We start from the raw sequence: 23,855 nt of genomic DNA on the forward strand, positions 1-23,855 counted from the left end.
ATTGAAATCGGAGTATAACTACTATGAAAAGTGTGACCAAAATGCTTAAAAAACACGGTTTTCGGGGAAACGCGTTTAAAGATAAAGTTTATGATAAAACGGCCGGAGGAGGGTACACTTCGGTGCCCAGAAAAATGTGAAAAAATGCGATTTTCAAAAAAAATCCTTTCTGTATTCTCGCATACACATACAACAAAATTATGCAAAAAAAAAAAAATCGATTTTTTTTTCGCTGGAGACCAGAAGACCCCCTTAAATAAACGAAAAATCTGTAGGGACCTACCAAAAATTATTTACCATTTTTTGCGCACATTAGCCCACTGTCTGCCGTCTCTGCTCACGGGAGTTCGTTGGCGCTTACTCTCTCCGATTTTTTTTCTCATATAATATATGGCAAAAGCATGAGTTATAAAGCTAAATACACACCAGGCAACCGTTGCAGCAACTCGGCCATGTTGAAGCAACCGTTGCCTCGTGTGTAGCTGTGTTGCCAAATGATTTTCGTGTTGCTGCAACCGTTGCCTGAAATATCAAATAAATTTGATTTTTGGGATAGGTTGCTGCAACCGTTGCTTCGTGTGTATCATTGTTTACTGCTTTTACTCGTTCAGTTCGTTGAACACAAGCAAAGAAGAAGGTTCGTGCGGAGTAAAATAAAGTGAAAAAGGAAAAAATGGCAATTGAAAATAATGAAAATTATGTTAATTTTATTAACGAATATAAAATTTGAGAGAGCTGTGGGATATAAGTAGTGAAAAATATAAAAATAAAAATTTTAGAAAAAAAGCGATCAATTAAAAAATGAATACAATAAAATTGATAAAAATTTCAAGTCCGCAAAAGCGTTTCCTGTTGCAAGATACCGCAAAGTTATTGCCAGTCTAATTTCTGCTGATATTGGCTCTCTCATTATGGTATCTTGTTTCGTTATTTTGGCCTTTACGAAGTCCAACAATTTTCTAAACAGGGCTTCATCCATCCTCATGTAATTTTTATAGTCCGCTGGCTCATTTTCCTTCAGTTCTTTCAGCAGCCTCTCGTTCGAAAATTCGATTTTTAAAAGCCAATTTTTGGACCAGATTTTTTTTCTTCCTCATTTTCGTACAAAAGTTCGTCAATTATAATAAGAGAAGTAATTTTACGCATTTCGTCGATCATTTAAAAAATTTAATTTTACGTATCTTCCGCTTGTACCTTTCCTGCACCACAGTTATACACAATACTGAGATTGAAGCAACGGTCGCAACGTGTTTCTTAAACAAAGGCAACACGTTGCTGCAACCGTTGCTTCAACGGTTGCCTGGTGTGTATTTAGCTTAAAAAACACAGCAACAAAACGAAATCTTGTGGTGTATTTAGCATACGAAAAGAAACAAAAAAAACAACAACAACAACAGCAACATGGATAATACAGATGAAAGCAAAGGTGAAATACTAGCAATGAGTGGCAACTTAATTCGAAAGCCTTCCTGTTGGTTTTGTTGCGAACACAACGAAGGCTCGTGTTGGATATCGGGGCAGTGGAAGGCAGCGAAAGCAGAGACAAATAATTAAATACTAAACTGCAAAGAAGACGCGAACGTGAAAAACTGTTTGTGCCGTGCTTTATAATTTTTCGTTTTCCTATTTTTTTAAATTAAAAGAAATCAAGTATGTGAAAATTGGAAATTGAATGAAATTTATAGTAATGCAAGAAAAATTAATGCAATGGTATTAAAAAAATAAAAAATGGAAAAATTCTATTAAGTAAAAATGCTAAGCAAACTCGTGAATGAGCAATGCAGTGGTGCTTGTGAACATTTCTGGTGTTTATTGGCGCAGACAAAGCCAAAATTTACGAAAATTATGTAAAAACAAGTTTGAAAAAAATGTTGTATGGGAATTTTCAAGTGAAGAAATTTAGTGGTGAACGTTGACCAAAAAAAATTACTTTTAAGTACAAATCGCTGCTTCAAATACTAATCAAGGCCTCATAAAAATACTGGAATTAAAAAAAAAAATTGTTGAAATAAAATTTTATAAGCTACAATTTTTCAGTTCCTTCCAAAAACCAAAGAAAAATATTTATTAAAGACTGAGACAGACGACATACACACACATGCACAAGCAAGCAAACAAACACACTTTCATATAAATGCAAAGCAAACATCCAAACAAACTCCATCCCTATCCCTTTGACAGCCCACTTTCAACCCCTCAAAGCGAGCGCCACGCACACACACACGCACATGCATTCAATAAACAACTGACAGCATAGTCAGCCGATAAACAAGCAAACAAATAGCCAGCAGCAGCGGCAGCAGTGCAAGAATTTCAACAAAAAACAATAACAACAACAAACAGCGCATAAACTGACATTTCGGCTGCCACAGCCTGGCCAAAGGGAAGCACACACACGCACGCAAACAAGTAGAAATGCCTGGTGGCGCATTGAAAGAAGAAGAGGAAAAAACAAAAAAAGAGTATCGACGCAGCCGCGAGCGCACATACCTACATACATACACACATACATTCATACCAAACCAGAAGGAGAATATGCAATTGTGAAGGCAGTTGAAAGCAAAAACTAAAATTGCAACCCTTTTTTTGCTTTCTATTTTTTTTATTATTTTTTCCACCAATGCAACTGCAGCATAGCGCAACAATAAAAAGCCAATGAGATATTTTGACATTTTTGCAAACTCCAGCATGAATTCGACAAATTTACGCATTATCGAGCTGCTGCCTAAGAAAAAATGGGGAGAAAGTGGGAAATAAAAGGAAATGCATAAATCTGTCTTCCTGTGTGCACTGACCACACTGACACATGTCATTGACAGCTGACACATTTTGCGCGATGGTTGTTGGTTGTTATTGTTGTCACTTGAGTTTGTGTTATTTGTTATTTTTTGCTGCGTTGCTCTATTGACTTTTCGGCTGCTGGCTTTGGTAATTGTGTCATGCTGCGACAGTTTCGGATAGTTTTGCATAACCGAAAAAATTAATTATAAAAAAAAAGTTATATTTTAAATAAAAGTGGATATAACGAAATATGGGGCAAGCAAGTGGAAAGGGACATAATTTGAATTCATAAAAATATATTTGCAGGAAAACAAATTAAAAAAAAAAGAAAAAAAAAATAAGTTTTTTCATCTGCTGCGTTGAAGATTTAATAAATTATTAAAATTTAATTCATAAAATATAAAATAAAATAAAAATCACTGCAAGTGTAAAAATCATAAAATGGCAAAGTTATTAAACTCGAAGGATGAATACAGTGCTCTGAAAATTATAAACATAAAACATTGTTTAATAAAAATATAATAAAAAACTTCTAATTAATAAAGAACATTTTGTTGTTATTAATTTAAATTGTTATTAAATTGCGAAACACATTTTTAACCTTTCATTATTTTGATAAAAAAAATTTATAATTTTTTCACATTTTTATTTTAATAAAAAAAAATTATTATTATTACACGATTTAATTTTAATAAACAAATTTTATTATTTTTATTTTAATAAATATAATTTTTTTCACGATTTAATTTTAGTAAAAAAATTTAATAGTTTTCTTTTAATAAAAAAAATATATTAGTTTTTAATATTTTCATATAAATATTTCATATTTCTATTTCCATAAAAAAAATTGAATATTTTTTAATATTTTTATATGAATCGAAAAAATTTATTATTTTCTCACATTTTTATTTTAACAAAAAAAATTATTATGCAGTATTCAAAGTTTCAAAAATTATTTCAAATAAATTATTCTTAAAATTTAATAGATTTTAAAATAAAATGTCAATAAATTCCATAAGTTCGCTCTTAATTTTGAAGCGTTTATACCTTCTGCTCAAATATGAACGAGACGGTATCAATAAAACGGTCCGCGGATGACATATGGCAAAAATAAATTTTTTGTTTTTTTGGTAGGACTGTTATAAGCTTACATGGCAAATTTCAGCGTAATATGTCACATAGTTTGTTTTCTGTGCTACTGTAAACAAGTCAAGCTCGAGTGTGTTCTTCGAATTTAACGATGGAAATTCAAGTTGAACAAAGAATTTGTTTGGAATTTTGTTATTCCAACAAAATTTCAGCTTCAGACGCCTTAAAAATGTTGCAGACAACCTATGGGGACTCTGCTCTATCGCGTGCACGTGTTTTCCAGTGGTACAAATCGTTCAAAGAGGGCCGTACATCAACCCAAAAAACCACGCCAAAGTCGCTCAAAAATTAAGGTTATGATGACTGTTTTTTTCGATTACGAAGGTGTGGTGCACTCGGAGTTCCTTCCGCAAGGCCGATCGGTTAACGCTGAATATTATTTAGACGTTTTAAAGCGTTTGCGCGAGAACATTCATCTTAAAAGGAAGGAATTGTGGGACAACAAGTCATGGTTCTTGCATCACGATAATGCACCAGCTCACACATCACGTCTTGTTCGCGATTATTTGAACAAAAATAATGTTAATATCGTTCCGCAAGCACCGTATTCGCCTGATATGGCTCCATGTGACTTTTTCCTGTTTCCCAAGCTCAAGTTGCCGCTCCGTGGAAAACATTTTGAGACAATTGAAGTCATAAAAGAGAATTCGAAGAACACACTCGAGCTTGACTTGTTTACAGTAGCACAGAAAACAAACTATGAGACATAACACGCTGAAATTTGCCATGTAAGCTTATAACAGTCCTACCAAAAAACAAAAAATTTATTTTTGCCATATGTCATCCGCGGACCGTTTTATTGATACCGTCTCGTTCATATTTGAGCAGAAGCTATAATAAAAAAACAAACAATTTGAACGTAAGTCACAGTTTAAGAAAAAGTATTTAATTTTCTATTAAAAGTAAAAAAAGGATTCTTAAAATTTAATATACTTTAAATAAAAATTTTAATTAAATAACTGCACACTAAAATTAAAATAAAAAAATAAATTAAATTTAAAAAAAAATTAAAGCACTAATACAGTATTAGAACAAATTTAACCGAGAATTTCTTAAAAGTAAAAAGTATTTAATTTTTTATTAACATTAATTTCACTTTCTATTAAAAGTAAATAAAGGGTTTTCCAATAACGGGTGTTATTTTGAATAGCCCGCTATTGCGGTAGATGTCACTTTTGAAGCTGTAATTTTTTGATATTTGACAAGTAGAAACTACGCCATTAATGAAAATGGAACGATACACGCTTAAACAATGCATTGAAATTATTAAAATTTACTATAAAAATGTTTTGAAGAAAACCCAGGTTTGTCCATTCCTCGTCGTTCTTTGGAATTAGGCATTCCACAAACGTCATTACACCGTATTTTGCATAAAGATTTTGGTGGCTTCGTCAACAAGCAAAGTTATCGGATCTGGGGCTCAGAAAATCCAAGAGTTATTGTTGAGTAGCCACTCTATTCTCAACGTGTCACTGTTTGGTGCGGTTTATGGTCCGGCGGAGTCATTGGACCTTACTTTTTCGAAATTGAAGCTGGAGAAACAGTTACGGTGAATGGATTGCGCTAGCGAGAGATGATTAACGATTTGTGATGGCCGGAATTGGATGGTATTGATCTGGACAACGTTTACTTTCGACAAGACGGCACTACGTGCTACACAAGCAACGAAGCCATTGATCTTTTACGGGAATAGCACCTCTTATTGGAAAACCCTTTACATCATTTAATTAAAACAAAAATTTCTTTACCAAAAAAAGTTATTTAATTTAAATAAATTCAAAAAACAATTAAATTTTAATATGAAAATATATCAGATTAAAGTACTTCTGTTGTTTTAATGTTAATTTTTTTGAGAATAAAATAAATCATGTTGTATGTGTCTGGTATTGAGTTCATAGCTTTTGTAATGTGTGAAATACAATAAATGAATTTTTAACAATTTTAATAAAATATTTGTTTGTTTTAATTTTAGCTAACATTGATATTTATAATTGCTTCGTCATTAGTAATTTTTTTCTCCATATTTTTTATTTACTATTTCGCTTTTTATGATTAATATAGTTTATTTAAATATACATTTCGTACAATAAATAAAAATCTCAATTCTATTTAATCAATTTTTTTGTTTTTGTAATTTGGCAAAAATGTAGCCCAAATATTTTTCTTATTTTATTTTTTTTTTTTAATTTCTAGTTGAAATATATATTTGTTAACATTTTGATATTCGGTTTTATCGTGAATCTTCCTATGAGCAATTATTCCCATAAATTGCAAAATATTACAAAAACAAATTTTCGCACTTTCCTCATTTAAGGGAATATTTCGCACATGAAAATTCACGATAAGGTAGATTAATTTTAATTTTTATATTTTTTATTTTTAAATCGTTATAACAAAAGATTAAGCAATTGATCAGAGCTACTCTGTTTTACAATTTCAATATCCATTTTAATTTTCATAAAAAAACACTCTAATAATCCGAATTTGGCATTGAAGTTGATTAGCGAAAAAAATCAGTGTCTGAGTATTTCAGGAACAACTTCAAATTTCGAGAATTTGGGACTTAGCCACTTTTCTGTTCTGTCTTTTGCTGCATTCACTAATTGCGTGAATAAAAACACATCTTTTTCTAATTCCATCAGATTACATCATAAAATGAAATGAAATGTTTAAAAAACTCAGCATAATTTCAAACTAAATTTAGCATAACAACAACAACGAAAATTTGAAATCGAAAAATCATATCATTGACAATCAATTCGGTAACTCATTTGTATGTATGTATATCAACCATTCAACTGTGACATATCAGCATTGCATGACTGTCAACTGGAACAGCTGATTGAGCCTCAAATCGGTGGCTGCGAAGAAACAGCACCATAAAAAAAAAATTATAAAAAAATATAAATAAAAATTCGTTTAAGCATCTCATAAATTTTTGCAACTAATAAAATTATAAATATATGTCAACATTCACCTGGCTTGAATGCAAAAAAGTAGACTACAAAAATATGAAAATATCAGCGCACGCGCCTCAATACCAAAGCGAATAGGCAGCATTGCCAACTGAAACATAAATTCAAATGTCAAAAGCCGAAAAGTGAATGTACGTAGAATGAAAGAGTTAAAAAATGTAGTTGAAATGTCAAAGTGAGTGAGTGTGAGTGCCTAAAAGTGCGCTGGAGAAAATTACTCCACAAAAATGTCAATTTTTACCATAGAAAAACGGCAAGTGAGCGCCTAAAAATGCACCACATTTCACCAATGCAAAGAATATTGAATAGAACTTTGGCAAGTCGTGGGAAAATTGCGAAAAAATACGCGTGTGAAAAAAATGCGTGCAACACTTGGCTGTGCATAATGAAGCCCTACAGTTAGGCGCATTCCACCGCCCCATAAAAGCAGCACGGCAAAAGCAAAAGCAAAAGCAACAGCAACACTTACAAAAACAACAACGACAACGAACAACAAGCATAGCAGCGATACAAGAAACAAATACTACAACATTAACGAGGCAATAGCGATAGCAGGCGAGCGAGTAGCCGACGCGCTTAATAACATCCACACACTCGCTCAAATACGTTCCACATTGCACGCAACGCACGAGTAGCCTATGAGCATACTTATGTACCACTGCAATAGCAACAACCAAACACAACAACAATTGAGCTGAGTGTGATAAAAATATTTTATGAATGGACAACTACAGGAAGAAGGTGGGTGTTGAATTTAATGGCTTCTCGGGTTTATTTTTAATTGCCGGTGGCGCCTGAAAATAGGTTTTGCCAGTCGGGGTGGGTAATGGACATAAAAATAGGCATATATTTGAAGGCGCGCGTCTAATGTAGATTTTTAAGTTTTCGTGAACTTACGGCCCACTAGCGTCGAATAATCTATTGAGCTGTGAGGAAATCCCCATAAAGTAGGCAATATAAGTGATATATTTATTTATAAGTACATTTCGTTGTAAGAAGTGGATAATATTAAATAAATATTTGAACGCTTTATTCAATTCTGAAGAATTTAAAAGTTTTAAGTTTGCGTATGCGTTTGTATGCATCCCAAAAAGGTATTTATGTTGCATACTTAAAAGGGTTTTGGGTAAATTTAGCTTAAGTCTTAGTATTGTGCCTTATGTAAACAATTTGTTTTAAATAATTTTAACTTCTTATTACCTAAAAAGTGCTTGCTTGTGCTAAAAAGCCTTAAAGTATGCTTTGATATTGGCTTATTAGCCTCACTGAATTTGAAAAAGGTGTTCAAAGCTGTATCATGCCTTTAAATCTATTTTTCACTCTAGTTGCAACATTTTTTTATACTATAAATTTGATTAATACCCGAAATTATGCAATATTTTCCTGGGGAACCCCCAAGCCTTGAAATTATTTATTTTCATACAGCAAAAGAGATATAAAAGAAAATATTTGTAAAAAAAATGTGAAAATTAAAAAAAATAAATTAAAAAAATGGGGAAATGAATACTTCCGCTGTCAGAAAATTTTATTAAAGTATGGAAGCTTGAAGTGGTATGGAATTTTGTATAGCCGAAAATTTTGTCCAAGCACAGGCAATATTGCCAATCGCTCTTACTGCCAAGAGAAAGCATTTAAAAGTGAGAGGGGAACAGTTTATTAGTTTATTTTGTAGACTTTCTAACCCAAAAGTATGGACAATTTGTATATACTTCTGCTCCCAAAAGTATGTACCATTATTTTCGTCAGCAATTTTTTGTGGTACAAAATCAATTTGATTAAATTTATGTTGCATTTAAAAATAGCAACTGATTGATATTCCTAAAACTGCTACGCTCAAAAGTATGCAACAATTATTTCATAAACGGTTTTTATTTAAAAATTCCCATTTAATTACTTTCAATTTTTTATTGTAAAATATCAATTCATATTGCGCAATAAAAATAGCACTGAGAGTTCTTACAACAACTGCGCTCAAAAGTATGCAAAAACTTTTCCACAAACGATATTTTATTCAAAAGTTTTCCTTTAATTGCTTTCAGAGGCACATAAAATTTACACCAATTAAATTTTTTATAGTTTTACTACCAAAAGTATGGAATTTTTTTAGCAGGCTCTCTCTAAACATTCACACATCGGAACCGTTTAAGGCTTTGTTGCTCTTTCTATTGATAAATGACGTGTCGAATACTAAGATTCACGGCCTAAAAGATGTGCGTAAAAGTGCGGGGAGTTGCACTCTCCAATTTGTTTTGAATCGTTTTCTTATTTTTCAAAGTGAAAGAAAAGCAAATGAATGAAGTAGAAGCTTGGCGGACACCTAAGGACTGAAAAATTTTGACTGCTTATGAGAGGCGTTCGCTTAAGAGAGAGCTCCTTTAGGATATAATTCACTGTATATATTTATAATTTCATTTAATTCGTATTGAAATCAGTTCGATGGACAGCAAGTCAATTTAAAGAATTCCAGGTTGTACTTGAATTTGATAAGTCCACATTCACCATGCGGCGCCAGGAGGTTTTTGGTCTTCCACAGCTGCTAAGATCTTATTTTCTCCACCACTGAACAAATCCGCATACTTCGCCGGCATCTTAGCGCAAAGTGTGGCCTATCCAGCCAAATCGTCTGTGTTTGATGATTAGTTCGATTGAGAGTTTGATGACCGGATTAAGTAACTCATGACTTGAAATTATGCGAGGTCGTTGGCTAATGTTTGCAGCCTTCTGATATGGACGAATTTAAGCGACTAGGATTCGCAACACTGATTTCACGTTTGAATTTAAAATTTGTAGTTTAGGGAAAACGTAGCTGGGAAAATCATGCACAAGCTGTGTTGGTATGGTTTCCAATGTCTTCAATCGTTCCTGCTGGTGTCATTTTACTCAGGAAGTAACAAAATTCCGTCTTGCGACTGATCTCTTTATCAATGTACAGTAAAATGGAGAGCCTCGTTTTGTGTGCGAATTTCGTCCAAATTCAGTTAGTGCAATGATCTCGAGAGTGATGTCTCCCCAGCCGAAAAGGTCGAGAGTAAACACCGTTGCTAACAATAACAATCTATGTAACACAATTCTACCACAAAGCAGAATGTAGCATCTGTCTACGAGCTAGTGGCGGCTATAGACGGCATCTGTCTAATAAACCTAGGCTAATTCGATATCTTTTCGAAATACGTTGGCGAATATCTTTACCTGTAATATGAAATAGGCTACCCGAATGGGATATTGGAAAGTACAAACTTTATACGGAGATTCAACCTTGTCATCTTGGGCACGAAAATTATCCGATCAAAGATGAAAACGTTGGCCGCCGTAGCCGTATGGGTTGGTGCGTGGCTGCTATGCGGAAGTGTGTAAGTTCGAATATCCGTACAGTAGTTTTTTTTTTTTTTTGTTTGTCGGGACAGACTAGCAAGTGCAGCACTCAGAAACAGTTAAATCCATTGTACCGCACTCGGGTTCTCTTTTTAATTTTCTTTAAATCTACCCGACTTCCGAAGAAATCTGAGTAGATCTTGTGATGCCAAGGAGCCAAGGTGGTCGCTTCTTAACACATCAGTGCCAAAAACCTCAAGCCTGATTCGAGCGAAGGCAGGGCAGACGAACAGAAAGGGGTCCGCCGGTCATCAGTCGCCTTCAGTACCCTCTGCTTAGTGACAGGAGGAACTGCGACAGTCGGCCAGACATGACAGGTAACATCAGTTTTGTCCATGTGCAGCCTCGCTCAGCCTGCCACGCTCGCTTGTGGGTTAGAGTAACCCGTTTGCTAATCGTGGCTTTGATGGCTGCAGAAAAGAGTGGCAAAACGGGCTCCGGGCCAGAAAAGTTGGCCTCAGAGCCCAGTCTGGGTAAAGAGTCAGAAATTTTGTTTCTCGCGATATCCACGTGTTCCAGGACCCATGTTAGCATCAGGCTATTATGTCTACCGACTTAGTTCAGCCTGAATTTACAGGACTCAACTACCCGTACAGTAACAAACCATAAACTGATGGAAACAGTTTTTTTCTAATGGTTGTCGCCGCTCGGCAGGCAATGGCAAAACCTCCAAGCTTTCATAGAAATTTCCCTCGGCAAATTAATATGATAAAATCTTTTCCAGCTACAATACAGCTAAACTGAATGCAATTTATTTCTTGATCTAGTTAAGGTTGATCGCTCTGAACTTCTGTACTCTTTCCCTGGGAGCTTCGCTGAGCAGGAGTAGACTAGTAAACTGACTCTTCTGCACTGAAAATAAGCTTTAGAGTTCGTTTCTTCTCTAACCCTTTGAACCATTTGGAAGTTGTCGTAAGTGGTGGCCCCAAGCGGGCATATCAAATTATCTGATAAAGTCAGATGTCAACGAAAGGAGAAATCGAATATGTCTGTAGGGTTCTTCAAATTCAAACGGTAAATTAACCACGAGAAAATATACATATACGAAGCATTCTTATATACACAAAGCAATCAACACCTCTGACAATTCTCTCAATCAAGAATACTCGTACAACAAATCAATTTCCATTCATAAGAGCCAACATCTAAAAATTAAAGAAAAAAAGTGAAATAAAAGCAAAATCCAATAGAACTGCAAAATCAAATCTAATCTATCATTTAAAAGTTCCTCATGAAAAGTGTGTGTGTAGGTGCGCGTGTACTTGTGTTAGTTGTTAACTCAAAATGCACAAATGTACTAGGAAATGATTGAAAGTCAGAACTCATTTCATTCTCGGGTGCTGTGACCACCACAAAAAAATGGATGAGCTGACGAGTCAACTAGCGTACAAACGAATAGGTCCGACTGACAGTCTAACTAAGCGATGAGTCGGTCGACAGGCTGACCAAGCCGGGCGGCATATGTGGCAAGACTCACAAGGCGAGGAGTGAACGTTTGCTATGCGCGTTTGCTGACGACAATCAATCAACAGAACGTGCACCTCCCCCTGCCCCTTAAATAAGACAATACGCAGAGCATTGTATGCTTCTGCCGCATGCCAACGGGTCAGTCACACAGCGAAGAGCAAATGACATAACCCAATGGGAAATGTTATTATTCTGGTAAATCATTGTGCAACATTTCCAGAATCATTGTAAAGCTCTATGACTCTAAGACAAACTCTATTAAAAGTTTACAAAAAAATAAGATTAAAACTTTTCATTTGCCAATGAAAGAGAGCTTAAATAAATATTGAATATTTTTAGGAGGAATATTTGTTACGGCGGCCGTGGCCGAATAGATCGGTGCATGACTACTATTCGGAAGCGGGTAGATTCGAATCTCCGTGCGTTTTTCGTAACAGCGTCGCCCCTTGTCAGGCACTGGCAAACCGCCGAGCGTTTTTCTGCCACGAAAAAGTTTCACATAAAAAACTACCTTCTATAGATAGGTTTTTATGTTCTTCATATTTGGGCTTTAATTACATTTTGAGACTTTGTCAAAACAGGTCGAAGGGGTAAAAGAGCAAAGTATCAATCCGATCAACTTTCGTGAGAAAATTTATGGCTTAAAATGTTCTATAAAACATTTTTCGGAAATTTTTCCATATTAGTCCGAACTCAGTATTTCGCACAGGTATGCATTTAGCCGCAATATGGATTTTTAGCAACTAGACGCAAACTAGTTCCAATCAGACTTGAAAAAGCACTAGTTGTGAACTTAAATTTTTCTTACCGAGAAATTAAGAAGTAAGAAATGGGCGGCATGTGCTTAGAGAATAAAATTATAAGCAATCAAACATGTTCATAAAAAACAAAAAATTAAAAAAAAAAAACAAATAAAAATAATAAAATAAAATTTTAGAAATAAAATAAAATAATAAAATAAATAATAAGAACTATTTACAAATATTTTCAATATAAACCCCTTTTGGTTATTTAGCAACTAGTTAGAAACTAGGCCCAATCAGATTGGTTACAAGAGAACTAGTTTTGAACTTGTATTTTCTTTACGTCTCTCATGATTTTCCACCAAGTGTGTGTTTGTGTGTGTGCAATTGTATGTATGTAATACGATATCACTATAATTTGCTTCACTTTGGCATTTAATCCACAAACGCCCACACTTAAGCATTTGATGAGGAGCTCACACTTGCACATACATACCTACTCACAAGCGTTGTATATGCGCACATCTGTAGTATAAATTACCCATTCTGCCCCACTTTAAGACGCCTTCTTATTGTTTTTCTCCCTACTTTTTTTTTTTTTTGTGAAAATAATCCACAGCTTTTCACTTGTTGGCGTTAATTGATTTTGTTATTTGATTGTCTATTTTATGTATTTGTTTTCATTTAGTATAGAATGGCCAGTGAGCGCTTTGATCAATCACATATCACTATAGGATATATCTTATTTATCTATTATTTTGTATGTATGCGCTTGCACACATACATATACATGTAACCAGATGAATGTTTACCCACCTATTTCCATTACATTTCCATTGTCTGCGAATAAAAGTTCATATTGAAAAATTCAATTTCGCTATTCGTTGGTTGCTGAACGGAAATTCAAAAAAATAATAGTTTAAAAGTTTAAAGAAAAAAAATTAAATGAGAAGGCAATTATAAAAAGTCAGTAAATAGCAAAGAAAATACAAAAGTAGCAACATTCCTGAACTGTTAGGTGAAGCCTAGAAGGTAGTACACAATCAGTTTGTCAACCGAGGATGCCTATGCCCAACCATTAATACTCGAGTTCTTCGTCTACGATGCTGGTAGATGCCTCTGAATGCGACATTCTTGAGACGGGGCTTGTGAAGATATTATCTGTCCATCGATGGATTTTACCTGCCGATGATCTGTCGGGTGGAACGACTAGAAAAGGTTTGATTGAACCTCGACAGTTATGACAATTTTGCTGGGCAGGCCCTGCGTTAGCAGCCCTGCTGGTCAAGGAGTGGGCAGACCATGCACCACCTGAAGACGCTCAACAGAAGTTGAAGTGTACTCTCTTCGTTTTACATGGAAGGAGCTGGGATATTTAACACAAAACCATGTCCGTTGGCGAAGAAGCGTAGTTGACGGACGTCCTATGCCCCAATAGGAATTAAAAGAAAAATATATTTTACTTCAAGGGTGCGTCTGAGCTGCTCAGCTTCTAACTGTGGGATGATCTCTACAGTAGCAACCCAATAGAAGCTGCCTACAGCGCCTAACTGTGGATGTGATATTCGGGCGTCATCAGAAGACATCCCACGGCCACCTTAAGTGCGGTATTCTGACAAGTCTTGCAGCTTCATCCACGAAGTCTGTTTGATTCCAGAAGCCCAAATTAATGCTACAAAGTTTAAAACCCAGCCAGTCCAGTAATTTAAAGCTGCTGCGCTCAATAATTCTTTGTCCCAAATGTGGCTGTCTAGCGGTTTGAGAATTAGTTTTATTTTGTTCTTTGATTTTAAATGCGGTACGCTATGAGGAAGAGAACACAGGCTGTTGTTCCTTTTATAGGAGGTTAATATGCGAAAATAATATCAACGATTGTTGAGCTCAAATCGGATGTCGAATGCGCGTTTTATGGGGGGTAGAAGGTTCTGCTATATTCTTATTTAGTAACTTTAAGATAGCATAGCGTAACTACTTTTTTTGGATAAACCATATATCTCCGTACTCTATAGCTGCACGGTGGTTTTAATCTGGGAAGAACAGCGACTGCAGACGAATGCCACTGCAGACGTCCATTTACGTCCCTATGTGGAGAATAATGTAGGTTAGGTTAGGTTAGCCAGGTCTAGCACAAAACACTGGATGTCTCTAAGGCCCATTGTAATAGCAACATTTGATTTCCATCCCCTAAGAAAGTAGATGAAACCACTTAGATCTTTTTAAGAAGATACAATAATTAGTCCCGCCGGTAGACATTTTGCAAATTTCTCAGCTCTTCAAAAAAATAATCGCCGAGATACTGAGAATAACGCAAAAACGTCGAAGAAACTGTGTAAGCCGAACAACGAGAGACTATTGATCACAATTGACTATTGAGATCACAGATATCTCATTTGGTCCAAGTTTCCTTGCGATGGATGCCGAGAATGTTAGCGGCGAGCAAAAGTCTATTACAATAAAGACAATGCACCCGCGCACAAAACTACAGTGCAAGAAGCGGGCTTCGAATAATTCGGGCACCCTGCCTATTCTCCAGAACTGGCTTCCAGTCGCGTTTATCTCTTTCCTCGGCCTAATGAACAGAGGCAGGAAATTAGATGGTGATAGCGGCTGCCGTAAAAGGATCTCGAGAGTTTTTTTTAAAGATATAAAAAGAATAAAAAAATAAAAGCGGTAGGAAAGAAGAACAAAATATATTGAAATTCGAGGAGTTAATGTAGAAAAATAAATTTTTTTCAAAGAAATTAGTTTTGTATAAAATATTAGTTATCACTACTTTTTGATTGTACCTCGTGTATTAATATTGGCTCCGTACCCGAAAGGTTGGTACGTAACTGACATTCGGAAGTGCCCGAGCTCGAATCTCCGGGCATGAAACACCAAGGCTAGGTTTGGTTGAAACGGTGTTTCTCAATAGACTCACTCAGGCTCATAGCCCATTGCGATTCCGCGTGGGAAACATGTCCCTATCTCTCGTAAAACCAATGTATACTTTTCAAATATTTCGAAAGGTCCGTGATTTCCAGAGTACTGAGATCTTCCAATTCATTAAAAAGTTGTCTGCTTAAAATGGTAAATCTAAGTCCGGATAGAGCGGAACAATGACACCGAAGGTGTGAGATCGACGGGCGATTCTGCAGGTGGTTTCTTTATACTTTCTTTTGTTCGCTGCTCCTAGAATTTCCTCAAAAATAATTCGCTTAGCAGTCAGTAAGAGTATGCCTATGTCATTAGCTGTGAACTCATCAGTCAACTTAGTGCCGAGTCGCCCTATTTTCTCAGCCCTACAGAATGTCAGAATGACCAGGAACCCATGATACCATGTTTTGAAACACCAAATGACAGGCCATATTTTTATAACAGCGTTCGTCCCTCAGCAGGCAATGGCAATCCTGCAGGTGTATTTCTGCCATGAAAAAGCTCTAAGTAAAAAACCATGTGCCGTTCGAAGTCGGACCACAAACAGGTGGAGGAACTCGGCCAAACACCCAATAAAGAGTGTAAGCGCCCATTAATATATACAGTGAAACCTCTCTTCAACGAAAACTACCGTTAATCAACTTTTCTCCGTCCAAGCCGGTGTCCACTCTATAAGAGTGTAACTTCTTTCGATGCGCAAGATTTGGTATAGAAAAAATATTCGCTCAAAGGAGGTGGGCGGGTAATAGAGCAGAGGTTACACTGTACTTCTATATGAAATGAATACTAAAAGTCTTTCAAACACTATAAGAAAGTATTTTATCAGCAACTTCCTGTAGCCTGTACAAAAACGCTTAGAAAAAAACAATAAACATCTAAAGCTTTTTCGAATTACAAATTTTCACCCACTTCATCTCTTACTCTCATGTCTTCCGCGGAGTTTCCAAAGTATTACCAAATCAATTAATTTTTTTTTCTAAAAAAAGTATACAAAAAGCGGATAATACAAATACACATTTCGCGCTTAAGCAAAACCTAAGTAAAGGAAGCATGCACGCATTCTGCATCCATCTCCATTTGGAGTTGACTGCCCCGCTCCCCATTGAAGGGCAACTAAGAAGATGAATGTATCCAAATGCATGGACTGACAACTAATCCGACAAGCAACAACTAACTGGCAGGCGATCCAAGTAGGGAGGGAAGTTATGTTAAGAGCAAAGCAACCCTTACCAACACTTGCACATAGACTAATTTTTGAATGAATAAAAGAAAAAAACACGAAATAATACGAACTTTGCGTGCAAAGACATTGGCGTGCAATTTTACTACTTTTTTTTGTACTACTAGAAGTTTTTCTTCAATTCCTCTACTTGCACTTTTCCACTTCGCTATCTTTTGCGGCAGTCAGTGAAGTCATTAGCTGCTTTTTTTCGTTTTTTTCTATTTTTTTGCTTGCACTGTTTCTACTTTTTCCATTGTATCTTTTTATTTTTCACATTCTTTCACTACTTTGATACTCTTTTTAACAGTAGTTTATCATATCTGCTCGCACATACACACACACACACACACAATGTCCCTTTATGTGCACACGCATTGACTGCCGGAACTGTCATTGACATTGCTCGCTCGTTAAGCGGCCGACATATTTGTTTTGCTCTTAAATTGTCCATCCTTTCAATTTCGGAAAGAATGAACTATTCGTCAAAAAAACTCGCTGCGTACAAATTTCTTCAGTCAAGCAAAACTTGGAATAGCTATATAATTTTTTATGTCTCTATAATCGTTGCTTGTTTTTGTTCCTGTCAAATGATTCATGCTACACGCATGGCGCCTAAAAGTTGACTCAATAGTCGCGGAGGTGATTGCCTTTTCTGGAAATCTTGGAAAGGGAAATTTCGTATACAACTCATCCACCAAATAAGACTTGAAGGTAAAAAAACGAGTGGCACTGAGTCATAGTTTTTTCGCAAATTTTCTTATGGCTTAAGGTCCATCCTGAATTCCAGAAAAGTTGTTGCATAGTGGAAAGTACGGTTGAATACTTCAGGGAGAGTCGTAGAAGACTTCGTCGTTAAAGATCTGAATATTCTAATTAATAGAGAGGCTTATGTTGGTGCTTCTTCTAAATTTTTTTTAAATTTTTCCTTCTCCATTTTTCTGCAATTTAAGGCCACCCCTAATGACCAAAAGATTTTATAAGAAGTTTTTCATAATAAAAGTAATAGATGAATCAATCTTCCTTGTTTCACTTGTTTTCTTTTTCACCACTTGAGAGCATGGGGCCCCTGCAAGTCTTTTCCATCTGACTCGGTTCCGGGCAACTATTTTTGCAGCGCTACACGTTGTATTGCCTGTGCAAGTTGGTGGAATGTTGATCTTCTCCAAGTGTTTTTTGGGCGACCGCGACTTCTGCTTCCTTGTAGGTTTGTTTAACATGTTTTTGATAGTCCCACAACTGCTTATGGGCTTCCGCTCAATGGAGGAAGGAAAAAGGAATAATCACACTCTGAAAAAAAGAATAATCACAATGAAGGAAAAATAATAATCTCACTCATGATAGGGCTCTGACTGACTTCTAGAAATTAAAACTTAAACGTGGCGTAGATTAGATAGGTTAGTTAGGTAGTTAGATGAGCTGCTTTTTAATAAACTGTTTACTCTGTGACCCCAAACGCCTATTGTGATGCTCAGGGAACTTACTTGTAAGAATCTACGCAGACTTCCTGATTTGCTGGCAGCTCATTGCAGGCTACGGAACTATCATAGCAAGATGTAATCTGTTAAAGAGGCGGACTAAAATTTGTGGGTTGGCTGAAAAAGTTTCAGAGCATATCTGATGTGGTTCGTGATATAATTTATAGACTCGCATATCTTGGAGAACGACTATTGTATCCAAACAAACTCTTAAACACTGGAGACTACTCCTGCCTATATAAAATTTGAAAATTAAACTCTGAGTTAATCCTGAATAAGTTGTCTTACTTGAATGAAATCTATTACTAGCACAAGTTCTCCTACTTGCAGCAGGGCAGCTGAGAAGAAGGTGCTAAGATGATTCCACCTCATCCTCCAGACAGTTTCTGCAGAAAGGACATGAAACAATCCCATGTCTCCCCGCATGGACACCTAACGGCCCTTTTCCCGTAAGGAGACCTACCAAATTTGAGAGCTGAAGCTTTGTTAGCGTTAGAAGTTCCCTCGAGCGTCTCCAATCTACCCGTAGCTCGAAACATATCGCGACTTTGCACATTTGCGCAACGCTTGCTAAGTTGACGAAAAGCCCATCTTTCCAGGAGTAGATCACAAGTTCTCAAGGAAACCCCAATTCTCTCGTTTTGCAATGAAATCGTTTCCAGGGTCCGCTATCTAGCCAACTTCATTTCCATTTATGCTGCTGTAGTCGGGAACCCAAGCGAGCCAAAGTACTCGGATCCAATCGAGAGAGAAGTCAGGCATTTTCCGACTAATTTCGAACGCACAAACAACGCGCCCAAGGCCCGAATTACCGCTTGGCTATCGGGGAAGGTATTTACGTTCTTTGGGGGCGTCCATAAATTACGTGAGATGTTTAAGGGGGAAGGGGGTCGAGTCAAATCTCATCTAATCTTACGTTGGAGAGAGGGGGGTCTCGGCAAATATCACGCAATTTTTTTTCTGATTGAAACAAAAAAAATTATACTATTTTGGTCCAATATCCAGATTGAACATGCTTAAGATTTAATCTTAAGCGTAATCGTAGTATGATTAAGATCATTCACTAATTCGTTCGAAAGAAAATAATTTCATTCATACTTCGATGTTATATGTACATTACTACCGTCAAACCACCATATTTGTTTTATACCAAATAGCTCAATTTAATCTGAATTTACGGTACAGTGTAGCCCGTCGTTTGTTTTCGCGCCACTATCAGCCGAACGCGCGAATCAATGAACAAGAGCGTACGAGCTGAGTGGCAGCGACACACGGACAGGTTCCAACCTTCTTTGTTTATTCTTGTAAATGTTTTACTCGACTCAGTTCATGCTCTTACTAATTTAAAATGAGTTATCAAGATTTTTATAACGCATACGTCAAAAGATACGTCTATAAGGCGAAGAAGTCCTGCCACGACGATGTGATAAAATTATGAAGAAGAGTTAATACATCACATTAAACATGAGATTGAACGGCTTCTCAGGGAATCCACTGAGAGAAAAGTTCGGTCTACTTTAGCATTCCATCAAAAGGTAGCTTAAATATATATTTTTTTAAGAAAATACTTTTTTTTATATAAAGTTTATTGTTACAATTAATAGCATAAAAAAAAACTGAAACAGTGAAATTCTTGATAAAATATGCTAAAATCAAAACTACAAAATATTAGCGCGGTCATTTCCTTCACTGTTTTCACATAATTCAAAATCAGCTTCTTGTGATCAGCGATGATGTGGATGAAGCTATGTCGAACACTACACCATCTAACGTACGTCCCACTCCAGCACAAGATACTATGAAGAAACAGATTGCTAAGCTGCATATGGAGCTTGACCTAAGTGCTGCAGCGCACGCCGGAGTGATCTGCATATGATTCTTCACGACCGTTTTCTGCCACCTCCATACCCCTATCACTCAGGTTGATGGACGTTTGACAATTTCCGACTTTAAAGAACATGACGGAAAGTCATTCGCTCCATTTCGAATACGCCTACCGATTCAACCGCTGAATGCCTTCATCAGCACCCTTATGATCTCTATTGCCCATGCGGTATTTACTTCGCATCTATCACAAGAGCTGCAGAGCACAGGCGAGCAGCTCACATTGCACCAGCTAAGCAAGCGATCCTCACGGATTGTCACAAGACGAGCTAATGAGTTACTGTGTGCAAGCGTCAACGGCTTAGAGTGGCTAGATCAGAACGAAGTTGAAGGAGCAGATGATTTTACTGAAAATCATATGGACATGTTTTCTCTTTTTACAATAACAATCCAACGCGTTTACATAAGAAACCCACATTTTGAAAAATCTCACGTGAGATTGGGGGATGGGGGAGGGGGTTGAATAAAATCTCACGACATCTCACTAGGGGGGGAGGGAGGTATAGAAAATTAAAAAAAAACACCTCACGTAATTTATGGACGCCCCCTATACAACTGCTTTGCTCTCGTCCGGCAAGGATTTAGACATCTGGGCTCTCACTTTTTTGCTACACCTGCCGATATTGCAGGAATATAACACACACCTGAAGAAATCATTAGTAGCTTGAAGTGGTTATTACGAACGCTATTAGCCACTCTTGGTCGCCATCCTCTAATCCAAAGCCCCTTCTTCCTTTTTCCACCTGTTTGATTATTTCCCTTCTGTTGACTCTCCCTTGAAGAAATATTCAGGAAGCAAAATCTTGGTAAAAGTAGCAAACTTAGGAACACAAAACATCTTGAGAGAAAACACCCCCAAAGGAAACAACGCCAAGAAGAAAAACTTCGAAAAAGAGAAAAATCAAGTAAAAAAAGCTATCTCAGGAACAGAAAACTTAGTAGAAGAAAACCTCTTATTGAAAAAACAACCTCAGAAAGAAAAAAATGGTAAAAATAAAGTCAAGTAGAAGAAAGAATCTCAGGGAGAAAACACTTAGAAGAAAAATAGAGGAGGAAAAAATTATTAGAAGAAGAAACATTGTAGAAGAAAAACCGTACTAAAAAACCACCTCAGGAAGCGAAATTCTCATCGAATAACCAATCTCAGGAATACAAAACCATGTGAGGGAAATAAGTTCAGAAGGGAAGACATCGTAGAAGAACGCTCTTAACTCTTAGTAGAACAAACAGCTTCGCAGAATAAAACTAATAGAGAGAAAAATTTTAGGAAGAAATCTCATTGGAGCTGAAAAGAAGAAGAAAATACTTCTAAGAGAAAAGAACGAAAAGAAGAAAAAATGCCAGTCTAACGGTTAGACGCGATAGAAGTGAAACCTTCCGTAAAACAAACTGAGAGAGAATGAGACGAAAGCAGCATTAGGGGCGGGATAATTATAGGTTCATTATAATATTGCTATAAAGTTCATATTTTATTTTCTTCATTTTATTATTATTCATCCTCAATGTTTTCAATTTCAACAAATGAGGCGAGTGGCTTATGATAGCTAAAATATGATACAAATGCTTTGGCTTCGATGTTGTCAACATATCTTTGAAATACCGCGTCAATTGTTGTTTTTGATGGTGTTGTCGATTCAGTGCGATTGTTACACATTTTTAAATTGAATGTTGTATTGAGAAAGTCAATTAAAGGAACTGCTGTGTCCAATGCAAAATCTACGTTAAAATCGCCACTTAAAATCATTGGAACTTTATTGTAATCTTTTCTAAGTATCCGCGATACTTCTGGTGTATACTTTATTAAATTTTCGTGAATGAATTCCGTGATGCTATTTATTGATTTTTTTTTCTGTCGATATTCACGACACTTTTCGGCATAATTGCGGTAAATATTTAAAAATGAAAATATTTACGAATATAAAAATACACACGCGGTTGCTATTATGAGCGTCCCCAGCAAAACCTGCGTGACCGAAACTCTAACACAATTACATTTTTTTGAATGTTACAAACACATATGCACGCAGGTTTTGCCGGGGCGTGACCGAAACTCTAACACAATTACACATATGCACTCGTATTTGTTTGAAAATCGACTTTTTTTTTTGGTTCTCCGTCACCTTTGGAAAATGTGTAAACAGTAAGCAAACTTTATTCAAATATTTTCCCTCATTTTTGCATCAGTAAAATTAAACAAACGCCGTAGCCGAATGGGTTGGTGCATGACTACTATTCAGAATTCACAGAGAGAACGTCAGTTCAAATCTCGGTGAAAACACCAAAATTAAGGAAAACTATTTTTCTAATAGCGCTCACCCCTCAGCAGGCAATGGCAAAACACCGAGTGTATTTCTGCCATGAAAAAAAGCTCCTCATAAACATATCATAAAATAAAATAAAATAACTGTATAAAAAAAATTTTTTTCTTGTGATTCGAACCAAGGATTTTGGATCGGAAGCTCACATTGCTAGTCGCTCGGCTACGGCGCCATGCTGTCGGCGCTGGCCTAAAAGTTGTTTAGTTCGTCGCTAAGTTTATATCAACATATAATATAACGCTTCGTAGCCAAAAGGGTCGCTTTTTTCGTTTCACTTTTTCTCAAATCACTCCCAACGATTCTAAAAAAGTTTTCACTTCAAAAACATAGTAGAAAAAACCACCTCAGGAAGAAAAATTCTTGTAGGAGAAAGTCATAAAAATAGGAATAGAAAAAAAGCCGTGTGCCAGAAATAACTTAAGCAGGAATTTTCCTTAAGTAGAAGAACTTAAGTAGAAGAAAGAACCTCGAAGAAAAAACTAATAGAGAAAAATATTGTAGGCAGAAAAAAAATCATGAAAAGAAAAAGAAAATACTACCAAAAGAAAAACACCAAAGCAGAAAAAGACCTAGTAAAAGAGACCACCTCAGAAGAAAAAGTCTATTAGACACAGAACTTCAGGATGAATAAACGTCGTAGGAAACCAAAGGCTTAGAACCTTGAAGTAATGCTACTGAACGCTTCTGTCTACTTGGCCAACATAACTGGTCTTCTTGGCCACTTTGGTAGGGAAACTTCTACACCTGGTAGACATAATTCTCCCAGAGTGATATTGCTATCTCATAGAGCTATTCATAGTATGGGGTTTCTTCCAACAAAACACAGTAGTATCTTAACCTAACGGAGTACCAGAAAAGCCTGGAAATGTCTATGGTTACTCGATTGACTATGGTAGCGTAACTCAGACTAAGCAGGTCTGAAAATAGTTTCCGTACAAGAAACGACATTAATAATAAAAAAGAAGTACCCATATAATGCACAGCCGGGGCTCTGTCTTCTTTTCTTCTAAAAACTAATAAAAAAGGAGTATATCCTGTGCAATTAAAACATTTCATCACAAAGCAGCCAACAGACTCGTTTTCTGCACGTCCGTGCGACATGAGTAATAATTTCGACTTTTTTATGTTTACTGCCACCACTACCGCTTGTACATACAAGTAATTTTCGCACTTTTTACCACTTAAACTGTGATTACTTTTGCTCGTGCTATGCTTACGCCTTCTGCTGGATGTGTCATCACGGAACGTACGAGCCACAAAAATGCACCAAAGCCAGACGTCGAGACTCAGTGGCAGCCAAGTGGCGATTTGTGAACTTGGCACACAGCAGCCCGCCTGTAGTATGCATGTATTGGCTTTTTATGAATACGTCAGTGGTATGGTGTGGGTGAACGGAAAGTGTATTGCATACTTTTGATTTGATACTCGTATTAATAGTAATTGAGCTCAGCTATGGATAAAATTTGTTTCCAGCATTTCTTGCTGAGTGGATTCAATGAAAGGTAGCAGTGGGATCCTCGAAGTGAGAGAATATTAGTTATAGGCAGACTTCT

General features: G+C 36.3%; 1 protein-coding gene across 5 annotated transcripts in view; it reads left to right on the forward strand.

Moving 5' to 3' along the window:
* LOC129237036 (uncharacterized protein CG43867) overlaps nt 1–23,855 on the forward strand; it is a 127,409-nt gene that overhangs the window by 23,171 nt on the left and 80,383 nt on the right. For 4 of the 5 annotated variants that reach the window (XM_054871413.1, XM_054871411.1, XM_054871415.1 and 1 more), the window contains exon 1: nt 7,619–7,646. The exons of the other annotated variant lie outside the window; for it this stretch is intronic. In XM_054871413.1, the coding sequence (XP_054727388.1) occupies nt 7,626–7,646 (21 nt within the window). In that variant the 5' untranslated portion in view covers nt 7,619–7,625. Of the gene's footprint in view, nt 1–7,618; nt 7,647–23,855 lie in introns of those variants that run through there. 5 annotated transcript variants of the gene reach the window in all.

Source organism: Anastrepha obliqua, chromosome 2, assembly GCF_027943255.1.
Source record: "Anastrepha obliqua isolate idAnaObli1 chromosome 2, idAnaObli1_1.0, whole genome shotgun sequence".
NCBI lineage: Eukaryota > Metazoa > Arthropoda > Insecta > Diptera > Tephritidae > Anastrepha > Anastrepha obliqua.